Source organism: Impatiens glandulifera, chromosome 2 (genome assembly GCF_907164915.1).
Source record: "Impatiens glandulifera chromosome 2, dImpGla2.1, whole genome shotgun sequence".
Taxonomy (NCBI): domain Eukaryota; kingdom Viridiplantae; phylum Streptophyta; class Magnoliopsida; order Ericales; family Balsaminaceae; genus Impatiens; species Impatiens glandulifera.
The window spans coordinates 10,864,151-10,889,111 of record NC_061863.1 but is presented as its reverse complement, the minus strand read 5'-3'; the positions used below and the strand labels follow the sequence as shown (position 1 = coordinate 10,889,111).

The following is a 24,961-nucleotide window of genomic DNA, read 5'->3' as shown; positions in this document are numbered from 1 at the left end:
TTTTTTATAAATTTATATATTATTGGTATTCTAACCAAAAATATTCTCAAAATTACAAGATCATGGTCATAAGTGCAACTACAAATATTATGCCAATAAACATTTTTTTTGGGTTAATTATTAATTAATAATACATTACCAAAAAAATAGTTACGATTTCGTTGGTGTAGGTAATTATGTTATATTTTGTATTAGTCATAAGTCATAACACTCTAAGTCTATAAATACAATATATATATATATATATATATATTAACTCATATTTAAATGTCACAAATATGTATATTAATTTTTTTATTTTATATTAAAATAAAAAAATTAGGAAGTCATATTAATTTATTAAAATTGTTTATATTATAAATTTGTTAGACCTTGTTCCTTATGAATTTTACAAAAATTCATACAAAATTAAACATTACTTCATTCCCTTTTATCCATCACATTACTAAAATTATTGACCAAAATATTAAAATACTATTTATTTTAAATTATTATTTTTTTATTTTATTTATATATATCAATACCTTTAACTCTTTTATCAAAAATAATAATCACTTCAATAAAATCATCCCATCATTATTTTTTTCTCTTATTTAAAAAAAAACAAATTTGAACAACCTCTTAGTTAAAATAGTATTTAACACCATTTATGAGAATTCTCTAATTTAATTTTTAAATCATGAATTTATATATATATATATATATATATATATAAATAATTAAACATTAATATATATTTATTTTATTAGTTTTAATATTTTTATATTATTAGTATTTAAATATTACTATTCATATACATTTCCTCATAGATTCTCCCTCAGTACAATAATTACAAAAGATGAAAAATTATTCTCCAGACTGAAATACCCCTCCCCGTCTGTCCGAATTCCGATTCACTCCATATGCTAAAAAGAACCCGGTTCATCCATTACATTGTAGTATCGTTTGAAAAGAACCCGTAAGCAACGAGTCGTCGTCATAAGTCAATCTCAATTCTTAATTGCTTTAGCGAAGGACATGATCGTCATTTCAGCTATTTGCCGGAAATTCTCTCCGGACAAGACTTAACCCCAATTCCATGGCTTCATAAGAACAAGAGAGAGAGAGAGAGGGAGAGAGAGAGGGAGGGGGAGAGAGGGAGGGGAAGGGATTACGCATACTATTCTTGTTTTCGCCGAGAAAGATGGGGAGCATCGATGGATGGATTTCGCCGTCTCAGGCAGCGCAATTTGCGGAACCTCAGTACGAAAACGCGAAGATTTCGGTATGGTGGGATATCGAGAATTGTGAAGTTCCAAAGAAGTCAGATCCTCATTGTATAGCTCAAAATGTAAGTTCGGCTCTCGTTAAGATGAAATACTGTGGTCCTGTTTCCACCATATCCTCTTATGGAGACACGACTCGCTTACCATCATCAGTTCAACAAGCACTCAACAGCACTGGCATCTCCCTAAACCACGTCCCTGCTGGTATTTTACCTTCATTTTCTCGATTTTATCTAGGAATTTTGCTTAGAACTGACATTGAAAGCTTCCTTTATGCTCTTGTTTTCATACATCCTAAATAAGACTTGTTTTTTCTCCTTCTTATTTGTGAATTTCTATTTTTACCTTATGACTTGTTTAGGGAATAAGTCAAAATTGAACATTTCTTTTGTTGTTTGTTATAGTAATGAATGGATGTGTATGTGATTATTGCAGGTGCCAAAGATGCTAGTGACAAGAAGATTTTGGTGGATATGTTATTATGGGCTGTGGATAATCCTGCTCCTGCTAATTATTTGTTAATTTCTGGTGATCGTGACTTCTCCAATGCACTGCATCAGTTGCGAATGAGGAGATACAACATTATCCTCGCACAACCGAAGAATGCATCAGCCCCGCTCGTTGCTGCTGCGAGAAGTGTGTGGCTGTGGACAACTCTTTGTGATGGCGGCCCGCCTCTATCAAAGGATGAAGCAAATCAGATAGTCAAGGCTCAATCAAACTCCTCCTCTGTTACGGATACACCAAAAAATTATCCTTCAGATTCTACGTTTGATGGATCCAAACCTAGTATGGATAGTTTTTCAAATAATGGAAGAACGTCGGAAATTAAACAGAAAGGGAATCAGAGTATGATGAATAATGGCTCCCAATCAAGTGTACCTGATTGTTTGTCTAATGATGGAAAAACATTTGATACTAAACAGAAAGGGAAGCAGATTGATGGATCCCAATCGAGTTCAGATAGTATGTCAAATGATGGAGGGACATTCGATACCAAACAGAAAGGGATGCAGAGTAAGTTGAATAATGGCTCCCAAGCGAGTACTGATAATTTGTCAAATCATGGAAGACCATTTGATACCAAACAGAAGGGGAAGGTGAGTAATGGCTCCCAATCGGGTACGGATAGTTTGCCAAATGATGGTAAAACATCCAATATCAAACAGAATGGGAAGCAGAGTTGGAAGAATTCAGGAGGCCAAAAAGGTACTCCAGTAAGGGTCCAAGATTCTAAAACCAATATTAAGAAGCAGTCCAAAAATCCTAAGGACTTTATTCACCCGAAAGTACATCCCACTCAGAATTTCACGTCAGGAAATTCTGACCTTCCATCGATCAACAACAACAATAATCAAACCCCACTCCAGAATCATTTTCATCGCAACGTGGGGCCAAATAACATCAATACACCACTAAGCTACTCCTCGCACCCCGATCCTTTCACGAATGCCAGACCTTTCGTGCCAAACTTTACTCATGGGCCTCAAATAAGTATGCCTGAAGTTGGCAGACTAAATATTCCTGGAAGTCCTAGAAGACCTAATTTCCAATCACATAGTGAATCAAAGCCACTACACAACAATTTTAACCAGAGTTCAAGTCATGCAAATGTACCTTACCCTCAAAATAGACCTGTTATGCATGACACATCTTTTAAACACGATTCACCAAAAAAGAACATCCATCAGAATGGTCCAGAACAACGACCATCACCTTCTGCATCAACTGATGGCAATATTGTCTGGGGCACTTTTGAATCCGCAAAACCTTCTGAATATGTCATGGGACAAATTGGTGTTATCTTGCTTGCTTTGAACACGCTAAAGACCGAAAAGATTATGCCAACTGAATCAAACCTAGCTGATTGTATCCGCTATGGAGATTCTAGACACCGAAATACTGATGTTAAGAAAGCCATAGAGAGTGCTTTCGATCTGCAGTTTGTTGTAAAGCAGAGTTTAGGTGCTTTGCAATTGTATGTTGGTAAGAATGATAAATTATGGGACTGTGTGAATATATGGGTAGTCAAGAAGTATCCAAAATCAACCTGGAACATGGTCAGGAAATTTCTGTTATCCTCTGATGGAAGATCAGCAATAATGGCTTCTGAATGCAAGTAAGTGGTGCCCCACTCCCATCCATCCATTCATTTGAATTTTTCTTTTCAGTAATAATATTTTTTTTCTTCTAATTACACAAGGTATGAAGCTGCTACTATAATCAAAAGGTTGTGCGTGAAAGATCTTGTTCTTGGTGAGATACTTCACATTGTACATATAATGGTCCATGGAAAGAAGTGGATCACGCATAATCCATCTGGATGGCAGCCTGTTAACATTCAACTTGAGGAGAATAGTCAGAAAGCACCTGACAAAGAAGGTGCACAAGCTTAATTTTAATTACTACTTATAATAACCAGGGAAGTAAGTTGGTACACGGCGGTTTGGATGTGGAAATTTAGTCATTAAGTAGTAGGATTAGCGTATCTGAGGCCCTTTCTTCTCCATAAATAATGTTTCTACCTTTAGTAGACACCTGGAGTTGACTGAGAAGATCTCAGCTAAGATTAAATGCAAAATAAGAAGAAAAAAACAAAAAAAGGACGGATGTTGGTTGGAATAGCTCTCAGCTATATTTCTAAATATATGGCTGAACTTTGAAGAATCTTTTGATCTGTTGAAATGATTTCTCCAATGGGTAGTTGAGGAGAATCATTAAATTGATGGATAATGATTTCTTCAACATTGAAGTTGACTGGAGTATGATAATGTTAAACATTATCGCCCAATTGTTATACTATAGAATGGGAAATCGTAGGGAAAAAAGTTTTTTTCCATACATATTCCTATTGTTGTTGTTGTTTGTTGATGAAGTATTGGCCCTTGGTTGGTATTGGAGTGTCGGGTTGCTGCTGCAGTGAGTGAGGAGAAACTGTAACCAATATGATGCCCTGAATGGAATTTTATGTTGTGAAGCTAATGATGTTATTAGGAGAAACTGTAACCGATAAAGCAGTTCATGGAAGTTTGTCGGCGACTTGATTTTCAGATGCGATGAATCAGAATTTTCTTGGTTACGCTTCAGAATATGCCTCATATCCAAGGTAAGGGCGTTTGTACGCTTGTGTTATGTAGGTGAAGTATTTTGTTTGTACCTTTTAATTTCATGTCAATGTGTTTTATGAATTGAATCTTCTGGCTTGTTGTTATTTATTTACCTTATGTGAAGTTGTTAAGGGATTTCTATATGTACCCTTTTGAATACATTTCCTGAATGAAATGATTGCAGTTTCCAAATGGTATATGTCTCTTCTTGGTTAGTGCTTGCTTTTTTGGTACATATATTCTTATTAGTGTCCTTGGCTGGACATGTCTTAATGCTTGTTTATGTGGAAGACCTAGGGCTTGTTTAATGTTTATATATTTTTTCAAATAATCTAATTTTTGGGAGAAAATGTTGTTTGATACATGAGTGGACTGCTGAGATTGTTTGGGTTGGATTATTAAAATATTAGTGTATTTAATATTTGAAGTTGTAAACATAGGTTAATTTTGGTACTTTGATTGATAGGGTATAGTAACTGGATTGTTGTAGCCAATAGACACTGTTTGAGGATCGTATTAACAGGGTTTTTGAACTTCGATTAGCCAGAATTTAGGAGGGTAAGCAGTACGGTTGGTTTGTATATCAAAGTGCATGACAAAACTGATGATGTCGGTTTAAGATTTTTGGTTTTACTAGTTTGATGATTGGTTTTGTTGATTCATTCGGTTCGGTTTTGTTTTTACTACTAGTGATCCGGTTACTAAACTGAGTTATTTGAATAATTCTTTAATAACTCACAATCTTTTCATATGTTTTTGCAACAATTACATCATTCAAGTAACCCTATTTGAATTGTAACCCTATTTGAATTATTTAAATAATTGAAATATTAACACTACCCAATTTTATGATATTCTTACCAAAAGTCTGTCAACACACAAAAAAAAATTAAATATTAAATTTAAGGAGGTAAGAAAGAGACTTTGGTTTGAACGGTTTAAATTTAAGGAGGTAAATATCACCGTGCCTTTTTCTTTGGAAAATTGAACCACAATTCATTCTTTACTATGTTCTCCTTATAAATCAGTTATTAAAATATAATCAAACTTAATTATTTAGCATAAATAAGAAGGAAATATGAGAGTGTACAAATTAAGACAATTATTGTAAATTTGGTATAAAATCTTAATTTTGTCATCAACTTTAGTGCTTTTACTTAGAAGTTTACTTTTTTCATTCATATATATAAAAGTGGGTTTAAGTATGTATATAAATGGTCTATTAAGGATGGTTTTTCTCGGGGATTTTACTAATAGTTGATCGAGGATAGAACGTTGATGATATTTGTGTTCCACTCCCGATTTCACCCTCATCTCACTTCGATTATGTTCCGAATACTAGTAAAAACACAATTAATAATATAATATCAAAATTAAAAATATTTTAATTTTTTTTATAAAAAATATGATAAAATGATATGCAAACAAAAATAATGTCCAAAATAGAACGAGGCTTATGATTAACCATTTTCTGTCCTATTGTCATCTTAAGATTTAACATAAATAACATAATGTTTTACAAATTTTTATTTTATTGTGATAAAATAAATTAAAAAAATATATTAATGATATTATATATTTATTTATTTATAAGGAGGGAAATTCAAATAAACAGGAAAACCGTTTAATGTTACCATTCAAATTGAAACCAGCGGGAAATTATAGTTATGATCATTAGAGAGAAGACATCCAAACCCTAATCTCAAGAACCCCAAATTTCATTTGAAAATTAGTGTGTTCTTGAATGCTTCATCAATCGAATCATAAATTTCCAAAGATCGATTCAAGAAAGAGTAAGTAGTCAGGGGAGGTGACGATTACTTCTTGAAATATGATTAGTACCGGAGTTACTATCACTGGCACCGGCGACATTTCGCCGTCTCTAGCGGAGCCACAGTACGAGAACGCGAAGATTTCAGTCTGGTGGGATATCGAGAACTGCCAGGTCCCAAATACATCAATTCTCAATTGTATAGCTCAAAGTATAACCTCCGCTCTAGAAAATTTGAAATACTGCGGACCGATCTTCATTTCCGCCTATGGCGATACAAATTTCTTACCATCATCAGTTCAAAAAGCACTCAACAGCACTGGAATCTCCCTAAATCATGTCCCTGCCGGTATATTCTCTCATTTTCTTCCTTCTTAATCTCGATTTCTAGGTCATGATCTCTCGAGTGGATTCGATTGCAGGTGTTAAAGATGCAAGTGATATGAAGATTCTTGTAGATATGTTATTCTGGGCTGTTGATAATCCTGCTCCTGCTAACTATTTGTTAATTTCCAGTGACCGTGACTTCTCCAATGCTCTGCATCAGCTGAGAATGCGTAGATATAACATTCTTCTTGCACAACCGATGAATGCTGCATCATCTCCACTCGTTGCTGCTGCAAGAAATGTATGGCTGTGGACAACTCTTTGTAATGGAGGGCCGCCTCTAACAAAAGGTGAGTCATCTCAACTAGTCCAGATTCGTTCAGATCTTGATTTAGTCTTGTCGAATGATGATGGAAAAGTGCATGAACAACAGAAATGGACGATGATTCAAATGTATGATGGTTCGAGTCTGGATAAAATGTATTATGAGAAATATGACATGCCATTAGAAAATGTCTTGGAGGCTTTGTTAATAAAAAACTTGGTTAAAGTCATGGAACCGAAGTATTTGCATCCGCCCAAACATGTCGATAAGAGCAAGTTTTGTAAGTACCATCAAACATGGGGACATGATACAAATGTTTGTTTTACCTTGAAGAGCAAGATACAAGATTTGATGGCACAATTCTGAAACATGGAATGATTTGAGTGAGTAATCTTGTTTTGTTTTGAATTGGTGTTATGTTGTAGTTGATTGTTAAAGAGAGCCATATAGAGTGCATTTGAGCAAAATCAGACAATTATGGAAATTTTACATGTACCCTCTTTTTGAATGTATTTCTAAATGAAATGATAAATGTCCTGCTGCTTGTTGGCTTCTAGATGTTTCGAGAAGTTAAGAATCGAATTTTAGCGGTCTTTTAGGCAAGACTTCTTTTTACTTTAACGAACATAGTAAGTTACTAAAATCATTAGCATATAAAACTTAACGATTAAAATCTGCCATAGCATAACTTATAATAATGGTCAATCAAAACTTAAAATCTATCAAGGTAAACTTTCAATATAAATGAATAAATTTGGTAATGTTAATCCATCCAAGAATATGCAATGGCTTTTTTTTCTTAAAATGTGCAATGACTTTATATGCAACCCGAATAGGTAATTGGGGTGAAATTTGACAAGTGTAGGTTACTGTGCTGAATGGATTGAAAGTTGGTTGTTTCGAAAATTAGTGCATATGATTCATGACAGGTTAAAAAAGTTTCATCCAACATCTTACTTGGAGTGAATAATTTAAAAAATAGTTGTAAGAATCATATTATAATTCACAAAAGAAAACGATCATATGACCATTATCACATATTTTGTTTTCTTTCACCAAATTAATTATTCAAAATAGTATAATCAATTAACATTAATATTATGTTTTAAAATATCTAATATTAATATATATATATATATATATATATATATATATATATATATATATATTTGTTCTTGAGAAGTATTTACTTTATTAATTAAAGTGAGATTTTACTTAATTAGTATTTATTCAGATTTAGTTTTTCCTTTGAATAGAATTAGTCTAAGCAAGCAAGAGACAAACTTTCTAAAATTTCACTTGTAAATACTTCTCTAAGAACAAATATATATAAATTTATATATATTTGTTCTTGAGAAGTATTTACTTTATTAATTAAAATGAAATTTTAGAAAGTTTGTCTCTTTCTTGCTTGCTTAGACTAATTCTATTCAAAGGAAAGAACTAAATCTGAATAAATACTAATTAAGTAAAATTTAACTCTTAGAAAATTAATATAAAAGAGCTGTTTATTATGGAACCGTAAAAAAGAAGGAACGAATTATTATGTATCAAATCATAGCTATTTTTTCATTCAGAAAATGACTTATTAAGGATATCTCGAACAAAAATATGTTATTTGATTAATCTATTTTTATTTTAAACATTATTAAAGGATAACTACAAATAAAAACAAAATATTTTGTTGTATAGACTAGTAAAAAATTGAAAATTTTAATTTGTTTCAATTTAAAGACTAAGAATATTGATATAAATAGAAATCCAATATTTAACACAAGAATAGAGTAAAAAAATTGAATAATCTTATGAATGAAAATAATTTTTTTAATAGAGATAAAAATTAATTAATTAAATTTAAGTTACTTCTTTTTGACCCAATTAGAAGATTTAACTTGTATTAGTTATTGATTTAATATATATATATATATATATATATATATATATGACGTTTTCTATAAACATAAGCAAACAGATGTACCTAACTTGTCTTTCTTTCTAATATAGAATAATAATTTAGTTGAAGTTGTGAAGTAAGGATTCCATCTTGAACAGAAACAAATAAATTTTTTATTTTTTTTTCACTTTCCTTTTTTAAAAATGCAAAATTAGTTATTCTTTGCTTTTTTAAATTCATATATAAATTCAAAATTGAATTGATTAATTTCATGGAATATAATTTGTATTCTATTAAAAAATATTTAAAATTATTTACACCTATCCATTTACTTTATTAATACTGATCACTTAATTTTTCTTTTTAAAAAAAAATTGGAATGGATTCATTTTTTTTATGATAAAAATTTCCATTTCAGCTATTTCACAAAAATAAAAATAAAAAATAGGTTGAATTTTGAGTGTTCAGTTTTACCGATAAGGTACAGATAATTACTTCACATTTGGAATGCACAAAAATATTATTTATCCAGAGAGGTTTGCGAAAAATTATAGAAAAATGTAACACCTCCTAAGTTATTTGTAAAAAAATAGAGTAGGCTATAAAGAATTAATGGGTCAATTCAATATTCGAGATAAAAATATCCTTAATTTGAAAAGTCTTTTTGAATTATTCACTTAAATTTAGATGAACTCCTTTTTCACTTTCAACAATACATGTATGAATGAATCGGAAAACTCTATAACTGCATCAGCTACGAGAAAAGTTCTCACAATTGTTAATATGATCATCACCCCATCAACGCGTGATGTTCTTCTAATGTTATTTATACATATGAATGAAAAAAATTACAGAAAATTGCACGATTATACAATATTTGTCCTATGTAACATGTTAGGATTATTTAGCTATGTAACGTCCCAAAATGAGATGACACTTCAGGGTCCCCATAACTTAGCACGTGTCGCGACGAGGCGGACACGTGGCAATATGGGAGGAAATATCATACCGTGGGATGGTTCGAGGTTTGATGCGTTTTAACCTTGGTTTGCGTGTCAAACATCTTTTATAATAAAATATTTAATTTTAAAAGATTTTTGAAAATACTTGGAGAAGTAAGAAATTAATTATGTAAAAATAATTAATCATTTATTCAAATTATAAATAATCTGATAGGCTAAATAACAATTTAATCTGTACTCGATTTAAATTAATTAAACATAACTAATTTAAAGATTATTTATTTGAAAATCAGAGCCGCCAAGAGATTTTATAAAAAACAATAAAATAATACGTGTGCAAACGTATTTATACCAGAGTTTCTAAAAAAATGTGGTTCGTTGTCTATTTACGCTCAGGAAAGGGCTTTCGCGCTATGTCCTCCGCGCCCACCTAAGGACGTTTTTTAAAAATTCTTCTAAAATAATCAAAGTATGTGTTTTATAAATCTAATTATAACATTAATTACTTTTAATTACTAGTCCATAACTTTTGATTGAGATCATGAAATCATGATCCGTAAGCTACAATAAGTTCATATGATCATGAAGAACAAAATCTCTAACACAAATCATAATTTTGAAGCATTTACAAGGGTCAATTTTAAAACACCATTTCTAGGTCAAATTTTGGGATCTTTTAAATTAAACTGTTTCAATGTTTGATTTTTGTTCTATTAGCTTTGAAATGATGAATATAGTTGATCTAAATCAAAACAAGAACATCATAACATCATTAAAACAGTTTTTGAAAATTGAATCAAAATTTAATTTTTTTCAAAAACAAGATTTGATTAAACATGATCAAAGTGATGAAACAGTTACTTGAAATTCATCCTAACATGTTAACAAACATGTATAACAACTAATTGGATAAAAAAATCAAGATTAAAAACAATAACACAGAATTTCAAAAATCCAATTTTCAAACTTTATTTTAAATTTTCAGTTTGATCAAACATGATTAGAGTTGCTTGGAAATCATTCAAACAGGTTAACAAACATGTATAGCAACTAACTGGATCAAAAAATTCAGATTTAAATCAAGAACAAAAAGATTTAAAAAAAAAACAGTTTTCAAACTTTGATTTTCAAAATTTTTTATTCAGGTTTTTTTAATCGATTCTCTTTCAACAGAAAGTTCACACATGATATATAATAATTCTTAAAAAAGAAATCACACAGTCAAGCTTAAGAACACGATCAAACTGATCAAACAAGAATTTTTTTAAAAAGAAATCAAATTTTACAATCACAAATCGTAATACAAACGATATGGATGCATACCAACAGTGGGAGAACACTCATGAGGAGTGTTGGCAATTATTCAAGGACCTGAATCGAGGTTTAGATCGTCGAAATAGGTTTTGACAAAAACCAGTTCGCTAGAATCTTCAAAGCTTAGATTCAAGTGATCAAATCCAGTGATTGGTGAGTGATTGTTTAATATTTTGATAGTGGGAGGGTTAGGGAATATTTATACTGCCCTAAGGTCGGTCAAGGAGGGGTAATTGAAGTCAAAATTTCCCTCCGACAATCTTATCCCAAAATCCTATCCAGCAGTTGACAGCCTTACAGTAGGATAAGGCTGGAGGATAAAGGGTTTCGTAGGCGCTAATGAGGGGGAGTCGTGATCGGAATTTGGAGGAATAAGGATGCCCGTAGCATGAGTTGTCCCTTCTGGAAGAATCGCGCTGACAAGGTCGCGATTTCGACGAGCCCTGTATCCCAGTGAAGAAGACAAAGGAAACGACATAATTTCGAGTGATGGAACACCGAGTTCCATTTGGTTTTGTCCACGGTCAGCCTAGTTGATTAATGAGGTTTGTCTGTCCCGTTAATTGATCCAGTGTGGGTGGTTGCGCGATGGATCCGTTGTAGCGGGGCCTGACACGTTATGGGGTATTGGATGATATATGGGCGCTCATCTGATGGTCCATGATCCTGCTACAAAGATTTAACAAAATTTCTGCTACATGGGATTATTCAATTTTATTTTAATTTAAAAGGTTATTAAAAATCAATTTTTAATCCCTTTTAAATCCATTTCTTCACCAAAAATTTCACAAAAAATATCTAAAGAATCATAATAACAATTATGATCATAATTTATTTTTTGATATTTTTAGGAATTTTGGGGTATTTTATTTAATTACCTTAAGTCATAAATTAAACATAATTCATGATTAAATCACAATTAAATATTTTTAACCTCTTCTTTGGTCTAATTTGGGTAAAAAAAATACAATATTTTATCCTCAAATTAGTTTTGGAATTTTGCATATTTCCTTAATTAGAGTTTAATTACCATAATAATTAACCCTTAATTAAATTTTAATTTCTTCCTTAAGTTATTTTGAATATAGAAATCCAAAATATTATTTTGATACTATTAAAAATAATAATATTATTTGAAAATAGGGTAAGTTAAATTTTCATATTTATAAGTTACTATGTTTATAGAAGCAATAACTATTGTAATACTTGAAAATCCCTTTATTAATTGATAGAAGGGTTTACTTTAAAAATTGTTCAGCCTCAATTTGTGTGTGAAAAGTTTTATTTAAAAGATTTATATAAAAATGTATTTCAACGTTTTAAAATCATAATAATATTTAAATTTTGGATCAAATTTAAATAATTTTTTTAGATTTAAGATAATCAAACTATAATTTGAATAAAAGAAATATTTATTTCAAACTAATTAAAAATAATTAATTTAAAAGGTATATTTAATTGATTAAAGAGTCGCTAATTGATCTTTAATTTAAAAGAAATAAAAATATTTGTATACGTGTATAAACGTAATTTTATCAGAGATTTTGTTGAGTTTAATGTTTAGTGGTACTCGGGAAAAAGCTTTCACGTTAAATTCTCCGTACCCGTTAAAAATCTCTAATTTATAAAATTTTGACTATTTGTTTAAAAGTTTAGTTTTATTACGTTTTATTTAACCAATTATTTTTCAAATTCTATACATATATGAATTTTTCTTGAAATAAAAATTATAAAATAACATTTAAATGCCAGTACATGCGATTGAAGTCGAGAATTATTAAAAGAAATACTTGAAAAATATCAGTTTAGGGTATTATAATTTAAAAATAAATTCAAATAAACCTTTATTAAAATATTTTTCTTGGTCGAATGGAGGGATTGGCTGGTTTTTCCGGTCAAAAACCAGACCAAGGCTAAAATTCTCGGTCGGACACCAAGAACATCAAGCTTCAGGTTTTAGGATTTTGATTGGAGCTTCTATCCTTCGATTTGAAGGCATGAGAAGCTTCGATTAGGTTTTTAGGATTTGATTTAGCAATTAAAGCTTACCAACAACTTCCATATGTATGTTAGAATCAAATAAAACCTAAACTTGAACACCAATTGTTGATTTTAACCAATTCAAGAACATGATTTTTCCAAATATTTGGAAATTTGGTTTTTGTGTAAACATACCTTAAATCGATTGGAATTGATTCAAAATTATCTTAAAATCTTTTAAAAGATGTTAAGAATATTTTAAATCGTTGTTCTTGAGCTAGAGATCAAGAACAAAACCCAATTTTGATTTTTTTTTTCAAAATCAAATTTGGGTGTCTTTGATTTAACTTGACTCGTTCAAATTGAATTCAGTAAAAAAACTTTGAAATAATCTTAGAATCGAATTTAAATCAAGCAATATTCAAGACTAGTCGAACTGAAATGTAAAAATTCCAATTTGTAATTGTAACTTGAAATGCAACATGAATTAAAGCTTACTTTGACTTGGAGAACACTCCTGAATTCTTTATGAAACTTTGTGACGATCCAGAAATGAAACTTAAAGCCTTACACAAAATTTCCAAAATTTTCAATAGTTTGAGATTTTTTAATGGTGGATCTGTGACGTTTGAATTGGAGGCTTGAGATTCTAATCCTTTACTTCGTCTTGGCTAAAGAGAGTTATTTATAGTCAACCAAGGTTGGTTGGATGATCAAGTGGATCGAATTCGAGATAAAATTCATTTTTATCTGTATTCGGCCATTCTCATCATAATTAGGTTATCACTATACCTATGATCGTAGACAAAATGATCACAATGTTAGAGTGATCATTCCAGCCTTTGATTCGCTGAATTTAGTTGAATATCGACCGAGTTCCACTTTTAAAAAATCAAAAGTTTCGGTCGATGTTCATCTCATTCCTCGCGAGGAAGAAGCCAAGTTGAGACTGAAACGCCGTCGTTATGAGCCAAAGAACGAACACGGGTCTAGGAGTATCATTTCGTCTTCATCCGTTAGTGCTCGGGCATTCCGTCCAGGTTCGGGCTAACCGCATTGTAGTGCGCGTTATTTGATTCGGTGTTGTGCAAAAGCGCTTGACTTCCGTTGTAGCGGGCAACATGTTCCTTTCATGTTCGTTGGATAAGCCTGTGCACTCAATCGATGGCGCATGATCTACCGTAGTTGTTTCTTTTATTTTCGGTTACACTGGATCACGACCTTTTTCAGCCTTGGAGCTTGTTTGAAATTGATTTTTTTTTTTACTTTTTTCGCTTTGTTTTCAACCTACACAATATATTTATTTTGTCTATTTTTTTAGGGCTTTATAAATAATAAATTTGAGATTTAAATTGATACAACCTTTATCTCAAATTATTTATTTAATTTATTTGACCCCTTAAATTGATTTGGGATAAAATGAATACAACATTTATTTCAAATTATTTTATCTTATTTATCTTGGTCTTATTTATTTATTTTAATTAATTGTGATTAATTAATTCAATTAATTATCTAATTTTGACCTTGATTTTAATTATTTTAAATTTATTTACTCAAAATAATTATCTTAATATTTATAAATAAAGGGAATGGACCAGAACTATTGGGAAATATTCAAATACCTGAAAAGAAAAACTATATCAGAGTAATTACGTTGGACTTAGGCAGTATAACTTCTCAATTATTATAGACCTTTTATGACAAATATTGGTGCGTAAATCCCTTTCTTCTATAATTTTAGAGAAAAAAATTGATATATGACCTATTTGAATCTCCCACATGCATGTGAATGATGCATACTTATTTTTGTATTGGAGGGTAGTTGCCAATCTACCTTACGGATGGTCAATAAATGTTTAGATTTTTGAAATTATTTTTTTAAGAGTTGTTGAATATCAAAAACTTATTATATGAAATCCTATTTTTTAGAACGGGTTGAGGAGTAAGGATTATTGGTATAGAGAAAGCACCAAATGAGGGTTATCAAGACCAATGCTCCGAGCTTCAAGAATAAAGTGGGATCTTCGAAAAGTTGGCTATTATGAGTGTTACGACGAATTTGATTGGAAAGTCCAATGACAAAAAAAGTGGGTTTACTAGCTCGTTATTTAGTATGAATTGGTGAAATGATATAATCTATAAAATTTATTCAATAGGCTTTAGAAGGAATTTCAAGAGGACTCTATTGAAAATTTAGAAATTTACCAAATGGAATGACTTTGAAGCTCCAAAATGGAACTGAGAAATTTTTTGATAGGAGATCAAAATATGATTCCCTAAGGACAGAAAATTAGACTGTCACTTTTATCAATTTACAAATTCTAAAAGAATAAAATTGGTTGATATTATAACAATACTAGGTAAAAATATATATATCATTATTGGAGAATTTGATCGTTGAAATGTTAATTAATACATAGAAGCTATTAATTCTTTTTTTAAATTGGAATTCAGGGATGTAGTTAGTTATGGGCTTAGTCTACCCATGATTTTTTTAATTAATTATTTTAATAATAATCAAAAATATATATTATACAATATTATATATATATATATAATAAAATAAAATAAAATTATAAATAAATAGCATTTCCAATCATATTAGGTATATGTATCTTAATTATTTCCTATACATGTTTCATCGTTTCTTTTCAAAGTCTCCTCAAGTCATTTACAAGAAAATATACATAGATTTTATTCCACTGACTCTATTTTCTAATTATTTTTATAAATATTTTTTTTTGTATTTTTTCTAATTCTCAAATACGTAGAATCCATTTTTATCAATTTTTTTATAATTCTTATTTTCTTAATTAGGATAATCCTCTATTTAATTATGTAGAGCGATAATATTTGAAAGTTTAAAAAGAAGTTTTATCTTAGAAGATTTTACAGATCAAGACATTATTGTATTGAGTATGAATTGGTCAATTATAAACTTAATGTGATGCAAAATTTGAAGGTTTCTATCCTTGTTTAGTTTAGTTGTGTAAACAATTGACAGAAAATATATAATAAAAAATTATGTTATATTGAATAGATTGGTTTATTTAGTTTTAAAATTACATGTTTTTATTGCGACAGTAAGCGAACATTATTTTTTTGGGGAAAACGGTATAAGCGAACATTTTTAACAATATTGAAGAAGGTGAAGACGATCGTAGAACTCAACTTATTTAAACATGTCTCATTTATATATATATATATATATATATATATATATATATATATAATATATATATATAATTTATATATATAATTTATTACATTAAATCCAAGTCAAACCTAACTTTAAATCCCGAATCTGTCCGGAATAGTAGATAGAACAAAATTGATTTTCAAAGAGAAACTTCTTTCATCGGGAATAAATACTCTTCAGGTATATCCATTTATTAAGTTATTTAGTAATTTCCTTCAGTTATTTTTTTGCTCTAGCCTATATAAGTATAGTGTTTTTGTATGGATTGTCATTTCAAGCATTATTTTCGTTGGAGTCGTATGAGGTGAAAACCTCATGCACGGTTCTGAAATAGTGACGGTAATAGTGATGTTATCACGGATTATGATTATTTAATAGTCAAATACATCTGATATAGTTGAATCGCAATCAAAATATGGAATTTGGAAATGGAATTTTTGACATCACCCATAGGGGTTTATTATTTTTTAAATTTATTGTCTAACAGAGTTTGAAAGACTACCTTTGATTTACCAAAAGTAGAAGAAGAGTTAGTTGCAGGTTATCAAAGGTATAAATATGATTTATTTTACATTGCTTCATATCTAAATATACTAGTTTCTTTATTATTTGTAACCGTTCTTTACTTGGGAAGCTAAAATCTTTCTATTCTATAATACGAGTATATGAGATTTTTGAAATGAATCAAGGAAGTAGATCTTTGAAACAATAATTAAGTATATTTATTTTATTAGTTAAAACTTATTTGTTTTTATTCATTTTTATCGCAACAAGATGGACTTTGCGAAGACTGAGAATATACTATTAAATCTTGGATGTAAATTTATCATACCCATTTATCTAGATAATCTATTATTAACAATCTTAGTCCAAACTTTTTTGATTATAAAGAAATATTCTATCTTATATTTAAGACCTCTTTCAAACATAAAACAAGATAAAAAAAACCAATATCCAATTTTTAAACATATTCAATATATGTTCTCTATAGTAATTGTGTTCATGAATTATGGTCAACAAACAGTACGAGTTGCAACTTGCAAGGTACATTGCTCAAAGTTTCATGATTACTTTATCCCAAGTGAAATCGTTTACATGTGACTATTCAATACCCCTATGAAAAAATGATCACATCGAAACAATTTTAAAGTCAAATTCACTTTAAATTTGATAAATACATTGCTTGTGAAGTATGTGTTCGTGAATGTCTTATAGTTGTACATGTTGATTGGAATTCGAAATAGATATTCCAAAATAGTGGTTTCTTAATTACATGATTGATTTAGGAATATGTATATATTTTGCGACAATTGCGTTGAGTATTAACCAACAAATTGTTTATCAATAATGAAAGAATATGACTTTTGGAAAAACATTAATACCGATTATTATAACGACCAGAACAAAAATCGTATGCTGACAGAAATAAAAGTCATCGGTATATTGAACTTTCTGTTCCTGGCGATCACTTACAAAACTGTCGGTATATTGTACTGTACGACGATCACTTAAAAAGTCGTCGGCATATGGGATGTTATGACGACGACTTATAAAGTATCGCTATTTATATAGTTAAGATAATTTATTTTTAACTTATAAATAAATTAATATATTTATTAATTATATATAAAATTTGATGCCATTCTTAATTTTGTACTTTGAATTATTTTATATGTAATAAATTAATTAAATTCAAATACATAAATTATTTTTAAAAAAATTATAAATTATAAAATATATTTAGGTTAGTTTAAATTAAAACTAGATCATATGCCGACCACCCATCCCTGTCGCCATAAAAATATTAAAATATAATTAAATTGAATCTATGCCGGCAGAAATATTTGTCGTTATAGAGAATATTTTGGCGACAATGAAAGTTGTCGCCAAAGAGTTTTCTATGACGATGGTATGATTCGTCACTATAGACTATTTTATAGCAACGGTAGGAGTCGTTGCCTAGAAGCTTCTATGGTGTCGGTAGGAGTCGTCGTTATAGAGTATTTTATGACAACGGTAAAAGTCAACGGCATTGATGGCTTTATAGTGACAGTACTAAAATGGTCGATACATGTGTGTTTAGGCAATAACGACAAGCGCAATGTCGTCGACTGATGACCGCTTTTTCTATCGTCCCTAATTATCTATAGTGACAATTTATATTCCAATAACAACGACCATTATCGTCGTTATTGAGCTCCTTTTACTAGTGTGAACTTTCTACTTATGATCGTCACAAATTGAATTATAATCAAATTGCATTGGGTCGTTTACCAATATCAGTAATTGACGATTCTACATTTCGAACAATTTTGAATGTGTCTCAAATCAAATAATAAAAAATAGAAACATTCCTTAAAAGAAGAAAATAATTATGGTTCAGTACAAAAATGATGTTTTTCTTTGGTCAAAAACTACACAAAATTTTGTATTGATGGGTGTCAATCGAGATTGAATTTGGACTGAAAATTTATTTTCTTTAGCACTAATTTCAAAATAAAAATATAGTAATTATTCGTTTCACATCTCAAATAAAGAAAAATATTTTTTTTTGCTTATAAACCATCTATTTATGTTGACCTACAATTCAATTAAAAATTTCTAATCAACAAACTTATTATATTTCATTTATTTTTATTTTTTATATAATGAATTTACAATCAATACATGATTTTCTTTTAATCTTTTTTGGGTGGATTTATATTAAGAAGTCTGGGAGTCTCCCCAATCCAATTTATTCTACTCTATAGTTGAGAAATTTAATTTTTATTTATCTTTTTACTATATTCTATAAAACTCTCATTTTGTAGCTGATCAATTCTTATTTATGTATGAGCTATAAATATTTTAATTTTATTTGCCGTAATGTTTCTGAATAGTTTAAAATATTTATGTTGGATATATATATATATATATATATATATATATATATATATATATATATATATATATATATATATATATATATATATATATATATTTAATAATTTATTGGATATAGGTTTAGACAAAAAACAAATATTTTGATTTTTTTTTAAAAATATTTTTTAAATATAAAATAATATTATAAAATATATAATTATGTATATATTAAAAATTTAATAATATTTGTTCTGGAAATTAAGATACACTCCTCTCCAAAAGAGCGTATTCATTTTGGTTCAATTATCACTTAATTTTAAAATGTGGAATTTACCTTCAAATTTAGAAAAGGCAAATTTTAAAGAAGAATAATGAGTATAATTTTAATAATTTTTTTAACTATTTAAACTATTATAATTTTAAAAAATTTATATTGAAGAATTTATAAATTATTTTAAATTTACTATTCTATACGAATTTTATATAAATAAGATAATTATATATATTAATACTTATTCATTTATATAGTTAATATTGTAATTATTATTAATTTTATATTAATTTAATTATTAATTATATATATATTAAAAATAATTCTTGATTTTACAAATGATTTTAGACGTTATTAAACTGAAAAAAGACAACTTCAACACTAAATTTTGATAATGGGGAGAAAGTACTAAATTAGGGTTTACCAGCTTCTTGAATACATTGGATCTTCAAAAAGTTGACCATTAGAAGTATTACCGCGAATTTGATTAGAAAGTCCAATAACAAAAAGAAATGGATTCATTAGTTCGTTATTTTGTACAAATTGATGAAATAACATATTCTATAAAAATTTATTCATCTGGTTCTAAAAAGAATTTTGACTTTAAATATCAAGAACGTTATGTAATAATTGAAGTTCCAAAATGGGAATTGAGAAATTTTTTGACAGAAGATAAGAATATGATTAATTGGAGATGGAAAATTAGACCGGATACTAACTCTAAATTCTTGGGTTCGAGCCCGTCAGGCGACAAGTTCTGCGCTGGTTAAATGATTAGGTGTGTTTAAAGGTTACATACTTAATTCGTTGTCCCATTTTTTTTTTTAGATCGTCGACTTTTATAAATTTATATATATATATATATATATATAAAATGTTGATAGTTGAAATGATTCAACCAGAAACTATTAATTACTTTTTTAAGTAGAAATTCTTAAAAATAAGTGTATGCTATATTTTAACTCTTATATTAGGAATAGAAAAGGTGTATTAGTAACTATTTACAAGAATACGCCCGGTCTTTGGGATTTTGCACAGGGATGTAGTTAGTTATGGGCTTAGCCCTCCCTAGATTTTTTTAATTAATTATTTGGTTAAAGTTTAAAAATATATATTATATATATATATATATATATATATATATATATATATATATCTTACTTTTTTTATATACAATAATTATTTTATAGTTTCATCATTAATTTTTTTTTTCAAATTCTGTTCAGATATTTTCTAATAATTTTAATATATTTTTTTTAATTCTTAAAAAAGATTGAATTCCGTTTTTTATTTTATTTTTATAATTCTTATTTTCTTAGTTAGTATACTCGTCTATTTAATCATATATAGTGATGATATTTGAAAGTTTACAACAAAGAATTATCTTGAAAATTATTTCAAGACATCATTGTATTGAGTATAAATTGATTCATTATAAACTTAATGTAATTCAAAATTTAAAGGTTTTTATACTTGTTTAGTTGTGTAAGCAATTGACCGAAAGTGGGAGGTAAAAAATTTATGTTATGTTGACTAGATTGGTTTATCTTGTTTTTTAACACTACATGTTTCTACCGTTCCGAACGAACATTTTCAACAATATTGAAGAAGATGAAGACGTAACTTCACAATAAAATGAAATATGATTTTCTTACTAATTGTTTGACACTTTATATTGAACAAGATTGAGCTAAATATATAAATATAGATTCTATTATAGATTAGTTTTATGTTGTAAAATATAGTAGAATTCGACTTATTTAAATATCTCTTATTTTGATTATATATATATATAAATATATAAATATATATATATATATATATATATATATATATATAATTTATTACATTAAATCAAAAGAGAATCTTCTTCCATTAGGAAGAAAATTTTTTTTATTTAGTATTAGACTATATAAGGTATGTATATCCATTTTACTAAGTTATTCTCTTTGGTTATCTTCTTGCTTTGGCAAATATTAGTATCTGTGTTTTTGTATAGATTGTCATTTCTAAGCATTATTTTTGTTGGAGTTGTACGAGGTAAGAATCTCATCTACGGTTCTGAAATAGCGACAGTAATAGTGATGTTATCTTACCAATCAAATACAATTGATATAGGGTTTATTATTTCGGGAATAAAATTTGTGACGTTAAGGGTTTATTATTATTTTAATTTCTTGTCCAACGGATTTTGAGAGATTACCTTTTGATTTACCAGAAGCAAAGCAGGTTATCAAACATAATATTTATGTATCAAATTTGGTTTATTTTATGTTGCTTCGTATCTAAATAAATAAGAGAAAGAAACCAATATCCATTTTTTTTATACATATTCACTGTAATTGGGTTTATGAATTATGGTCAACAAACCGTACGAGTTGAAACATGCAAGGTACATTGGTCAAAGTTTCATGATTATCTTATTCCACGTGAATCGTTTACATGTCGCTATTGAGCTCTTTTTTACTAGTGTGAACTTTCTATTTATGACAACAGTGAGAGTTATCGCCAAAGAGTTCTCTATGGTGACGGTATGATTCGACATACCAAAAACCATTTTGTAGCGACAATAGTGTCGTTGCCATAGATGCCTCGTGACAATATGAGTCATCATTATAGAGTATTCTATGTCGACTGTGAAAGTTGTCGGTAAAAATGACTTTATAGTGATGGTACTAAAATGATCGGTATATGTGCTTTTGGGCAATAATGACAAGTACAATGCCGACAAATGACGACCATTTTTTTCACCGTCCCTAATTATTTATAGCGACGATTTACATTCCAATAACAACGACCCAATGTTATTGAGCTCTTTTTTACTAGTTTGAACTTTCTACTTATGGCAACGGTGAGTGTCGTCGCCAAAGAGTTCTCTATGGCGATGGTATGATTTGTCGCTATAGACCATTTTATAGCAACGGTATGAGTCGTAGCCATAGAGGCCTCTATGGTGACGGTAGGAGTCGTCGTTATAGAGTGTTCAATGACGACGGTAAAAGTCATCGGCATAGATAGCTTCTTTCCACACAAAAGGGAATCTTTTATTACAATCGAAATCAATTTGACTCAGTTTCAAGAAATCATAGCTTCGAACAAAACGCTAGGAAGTACTTGGTAATACGATCATTGGAGGAACAATACCCAATCCTGAGGATGCTCCAGAATCTTTTCGGTTATAGATGAGATTTGATTTAACGAAAAAATTGATTTATTCTTTCTTCTTCTTTCTATAACAACTTTTTTTAATGCGAATTTGACACGACAGGGGAGAAACAGTCTTTTTTTTATACTTGAAGGGGAGTTCTAGTGACAGTACTAAAATGGTCGATATATGTATTTTTGGACAATAACGACAAACGCAATACCTTGACTGACGACCCATTTTTCAACTGTCCCTAATTATATAGAGCGACAATTTCTATTCCAATAACAACAATCTTTACCGTCGTTATTGTCCTCATTTACTAGTGTGAACTTTCTACTTGTGATCGTCACGAATTCAATTATAATCAAATTACATTGGGTCGTTTACCAATATTAGTAATTGACGATTCTACATTTTGAACAATTTTGAATGCGTTTCAAATCAAATAAAAAAAATAGAAATATTCTTTAATCAAAGAAAATAACTAAGGTTCAGTACAAAAATGAGGTTTTTCTTTGGTAAAAAATAACACAAATTGTGTATTGATAGGTGTGAATCGCGATTGAATTTGGAATGAAAATTCATTTGGTATATTTCAAAATAAAATATAAAAATTATTCGTTTCATAAAGAAAAATATTTGTTGCGCTTCCATATATATATATATTCACATACAATTCAATTCAAAATTTCTAATCAACAAAGTATTTCATTTATTTTTTAATTATTTTTTATATAATGAATTTAAGACTTATACATACTTTTCTATTAATCTTTTTAAGAGTGAGCTTTATATTAATAAGTGGGAATCTCTCAAATCCTATTTATTCTACTTTTTATAAATATTTTAATTACATTTGTGGTAATGTTCATGAGTATGAGTAGTTTAAAATATTCCGATTTTTTTTACCTTTGACGGTTGGAAAATTAATGTATATATATTAATGGCTCAATTTGAAAACGTACATATCCAGAATATGATATAGGTTTAGACAAAGAAAATATTTTAAATTTATTTAAAAAATATATTTTTTAAAATTAAATAATGTTATAAAATATATAATTATGTATATATTAAAAAAATTAATAATATTTGTTTTTGTTTAAATCCAACTAATACACACTCTTTCTAAACAAGCCTAATTCATTTTGGTTCAATTATCACTTAATTTTAAAATGTCAGAATCTACCCTTAAAATTTAGGAAAGGTTAATTTTAAAGAAGAATAATGTGTATAATTTTTATAATTTTTATAATTTTTTAAACTATTTAAACTATTCTAATTTTATTTTTTTTTAAGAATTTATAAATTATTTTGAATTTACCATTCTATACGAATTTTATGTAAATTAGATGATTATTTTCATAATTAAAAAATATATATTACTTATTCATTTATATCAATATCAATGTTTTGAAAATCATTTCGAGTTTTAAATGAACGAGGACCTATTTTTATTTTGTATAACTATTAAGTTATTAATGGTTTGATTCTACAAAATCATGAGTAAAATGAAAAAAAATATTCAAATTTATACCAATCTAATTCACAATCCAAATTATAGTAATATTTTAATTCAACTAATACATGACGACAGTAAAAGTATGGTTACGGGAGGAGGAGTCGCTCTAGAGTATTACATGACGACAGTAAAAGTCGTCGAGATAGATGATTTTATAGTGATTATATATATATATATATATATATATGAAAAGTTGATCTTTGAACTGACAATTAATACAACGGATGTTATTAATTATTTTTCTAAATAGGAATTCCTAAAAGAAGTGTGGTATATAGACCATTTTATAGGGACGGTAGGAGTCGTTGCCATAGAGGCCTCTATGGTTACGGTAGGAGGAGTCGTCACTATAGAGTATTAATATGACGACGGTAAAAATCATCGACATAGATAGCTTTATAGTGACAATACTAGGTAGCAAATATGTATCATTATAAGAAAAATTGATCGTTGAACTGACAATTAATACAACGGATGCTATTAATTATTTTTCTAAATAGGAATTCCTAAAAAAAAGTGTGGTATATAGATTATTTTATAAGAACGATAGGAGTCGTTTTCACAGAGGCTAGGAGTCGTTACCATAGAGGCCTCTATGGTTACGGTGGGAGTCGTTTTCATAGAGGCTAGGAGTCGTTACCATAGAGGCCTCTATGGTTACGGTGAGAGTCGTCGCTATAAAGTATTATATGACGACGGTAAAAGTCGTCGACATATATGGCTTTATTGTGACGATACTAGGTAATATATATATCATTATAGGAAAAGTTGATCGTTGAACTGACAATTAATACAACGGATGCTATTAATTATTTTTTTAAATTGGAATTTCTAAAGGAAGTGTGGTATATAGACTATTTTATAGGGACGGTAGGAGTCGTTGCTATAGAGGTTAGGAGTCGTTGCCATAGAGGCCTCTATGGTTACGATAGGAGTTGTCACTATAGAATATTATATGACGACGGTAAAAGTCATCGACATAGAAGGCTTTATAGTGACGATACTAGGTAA

At 28.8% G+C, this 24,961-nt stretch overlaps 1 protein-coding gene across 1 annotated transcript; it reads left to right on the top strand.

Moving 5' to 3' along the window:
* The first annotated feature begins 1,076 nt into the window (after positions 1-1,076).
* Positions 1,077-4,585, top strand: LOC124926418 (meiosis regulator and mRNA stability factor 1-like). Its single transcript, XM_047466642.1, has 3 exons — positions 1,077-1,469; positions 1,701-3,384; positions 3,469-4,585. Exons 1-3 carry the CDS (start codon positions 1,184-1,186, stop codon positions 3,659-3,661), a joined length of 2,163 nt encoding a protein of 720 aa, XP_047322598.1. The 5' UTR covers positions 1,077-1,183; the 3' UTR covers positions 3,662-4,585.
* The last annotated feature ends 20,376 nt before the right edge of the window (positions 4,586-24,961 follow it).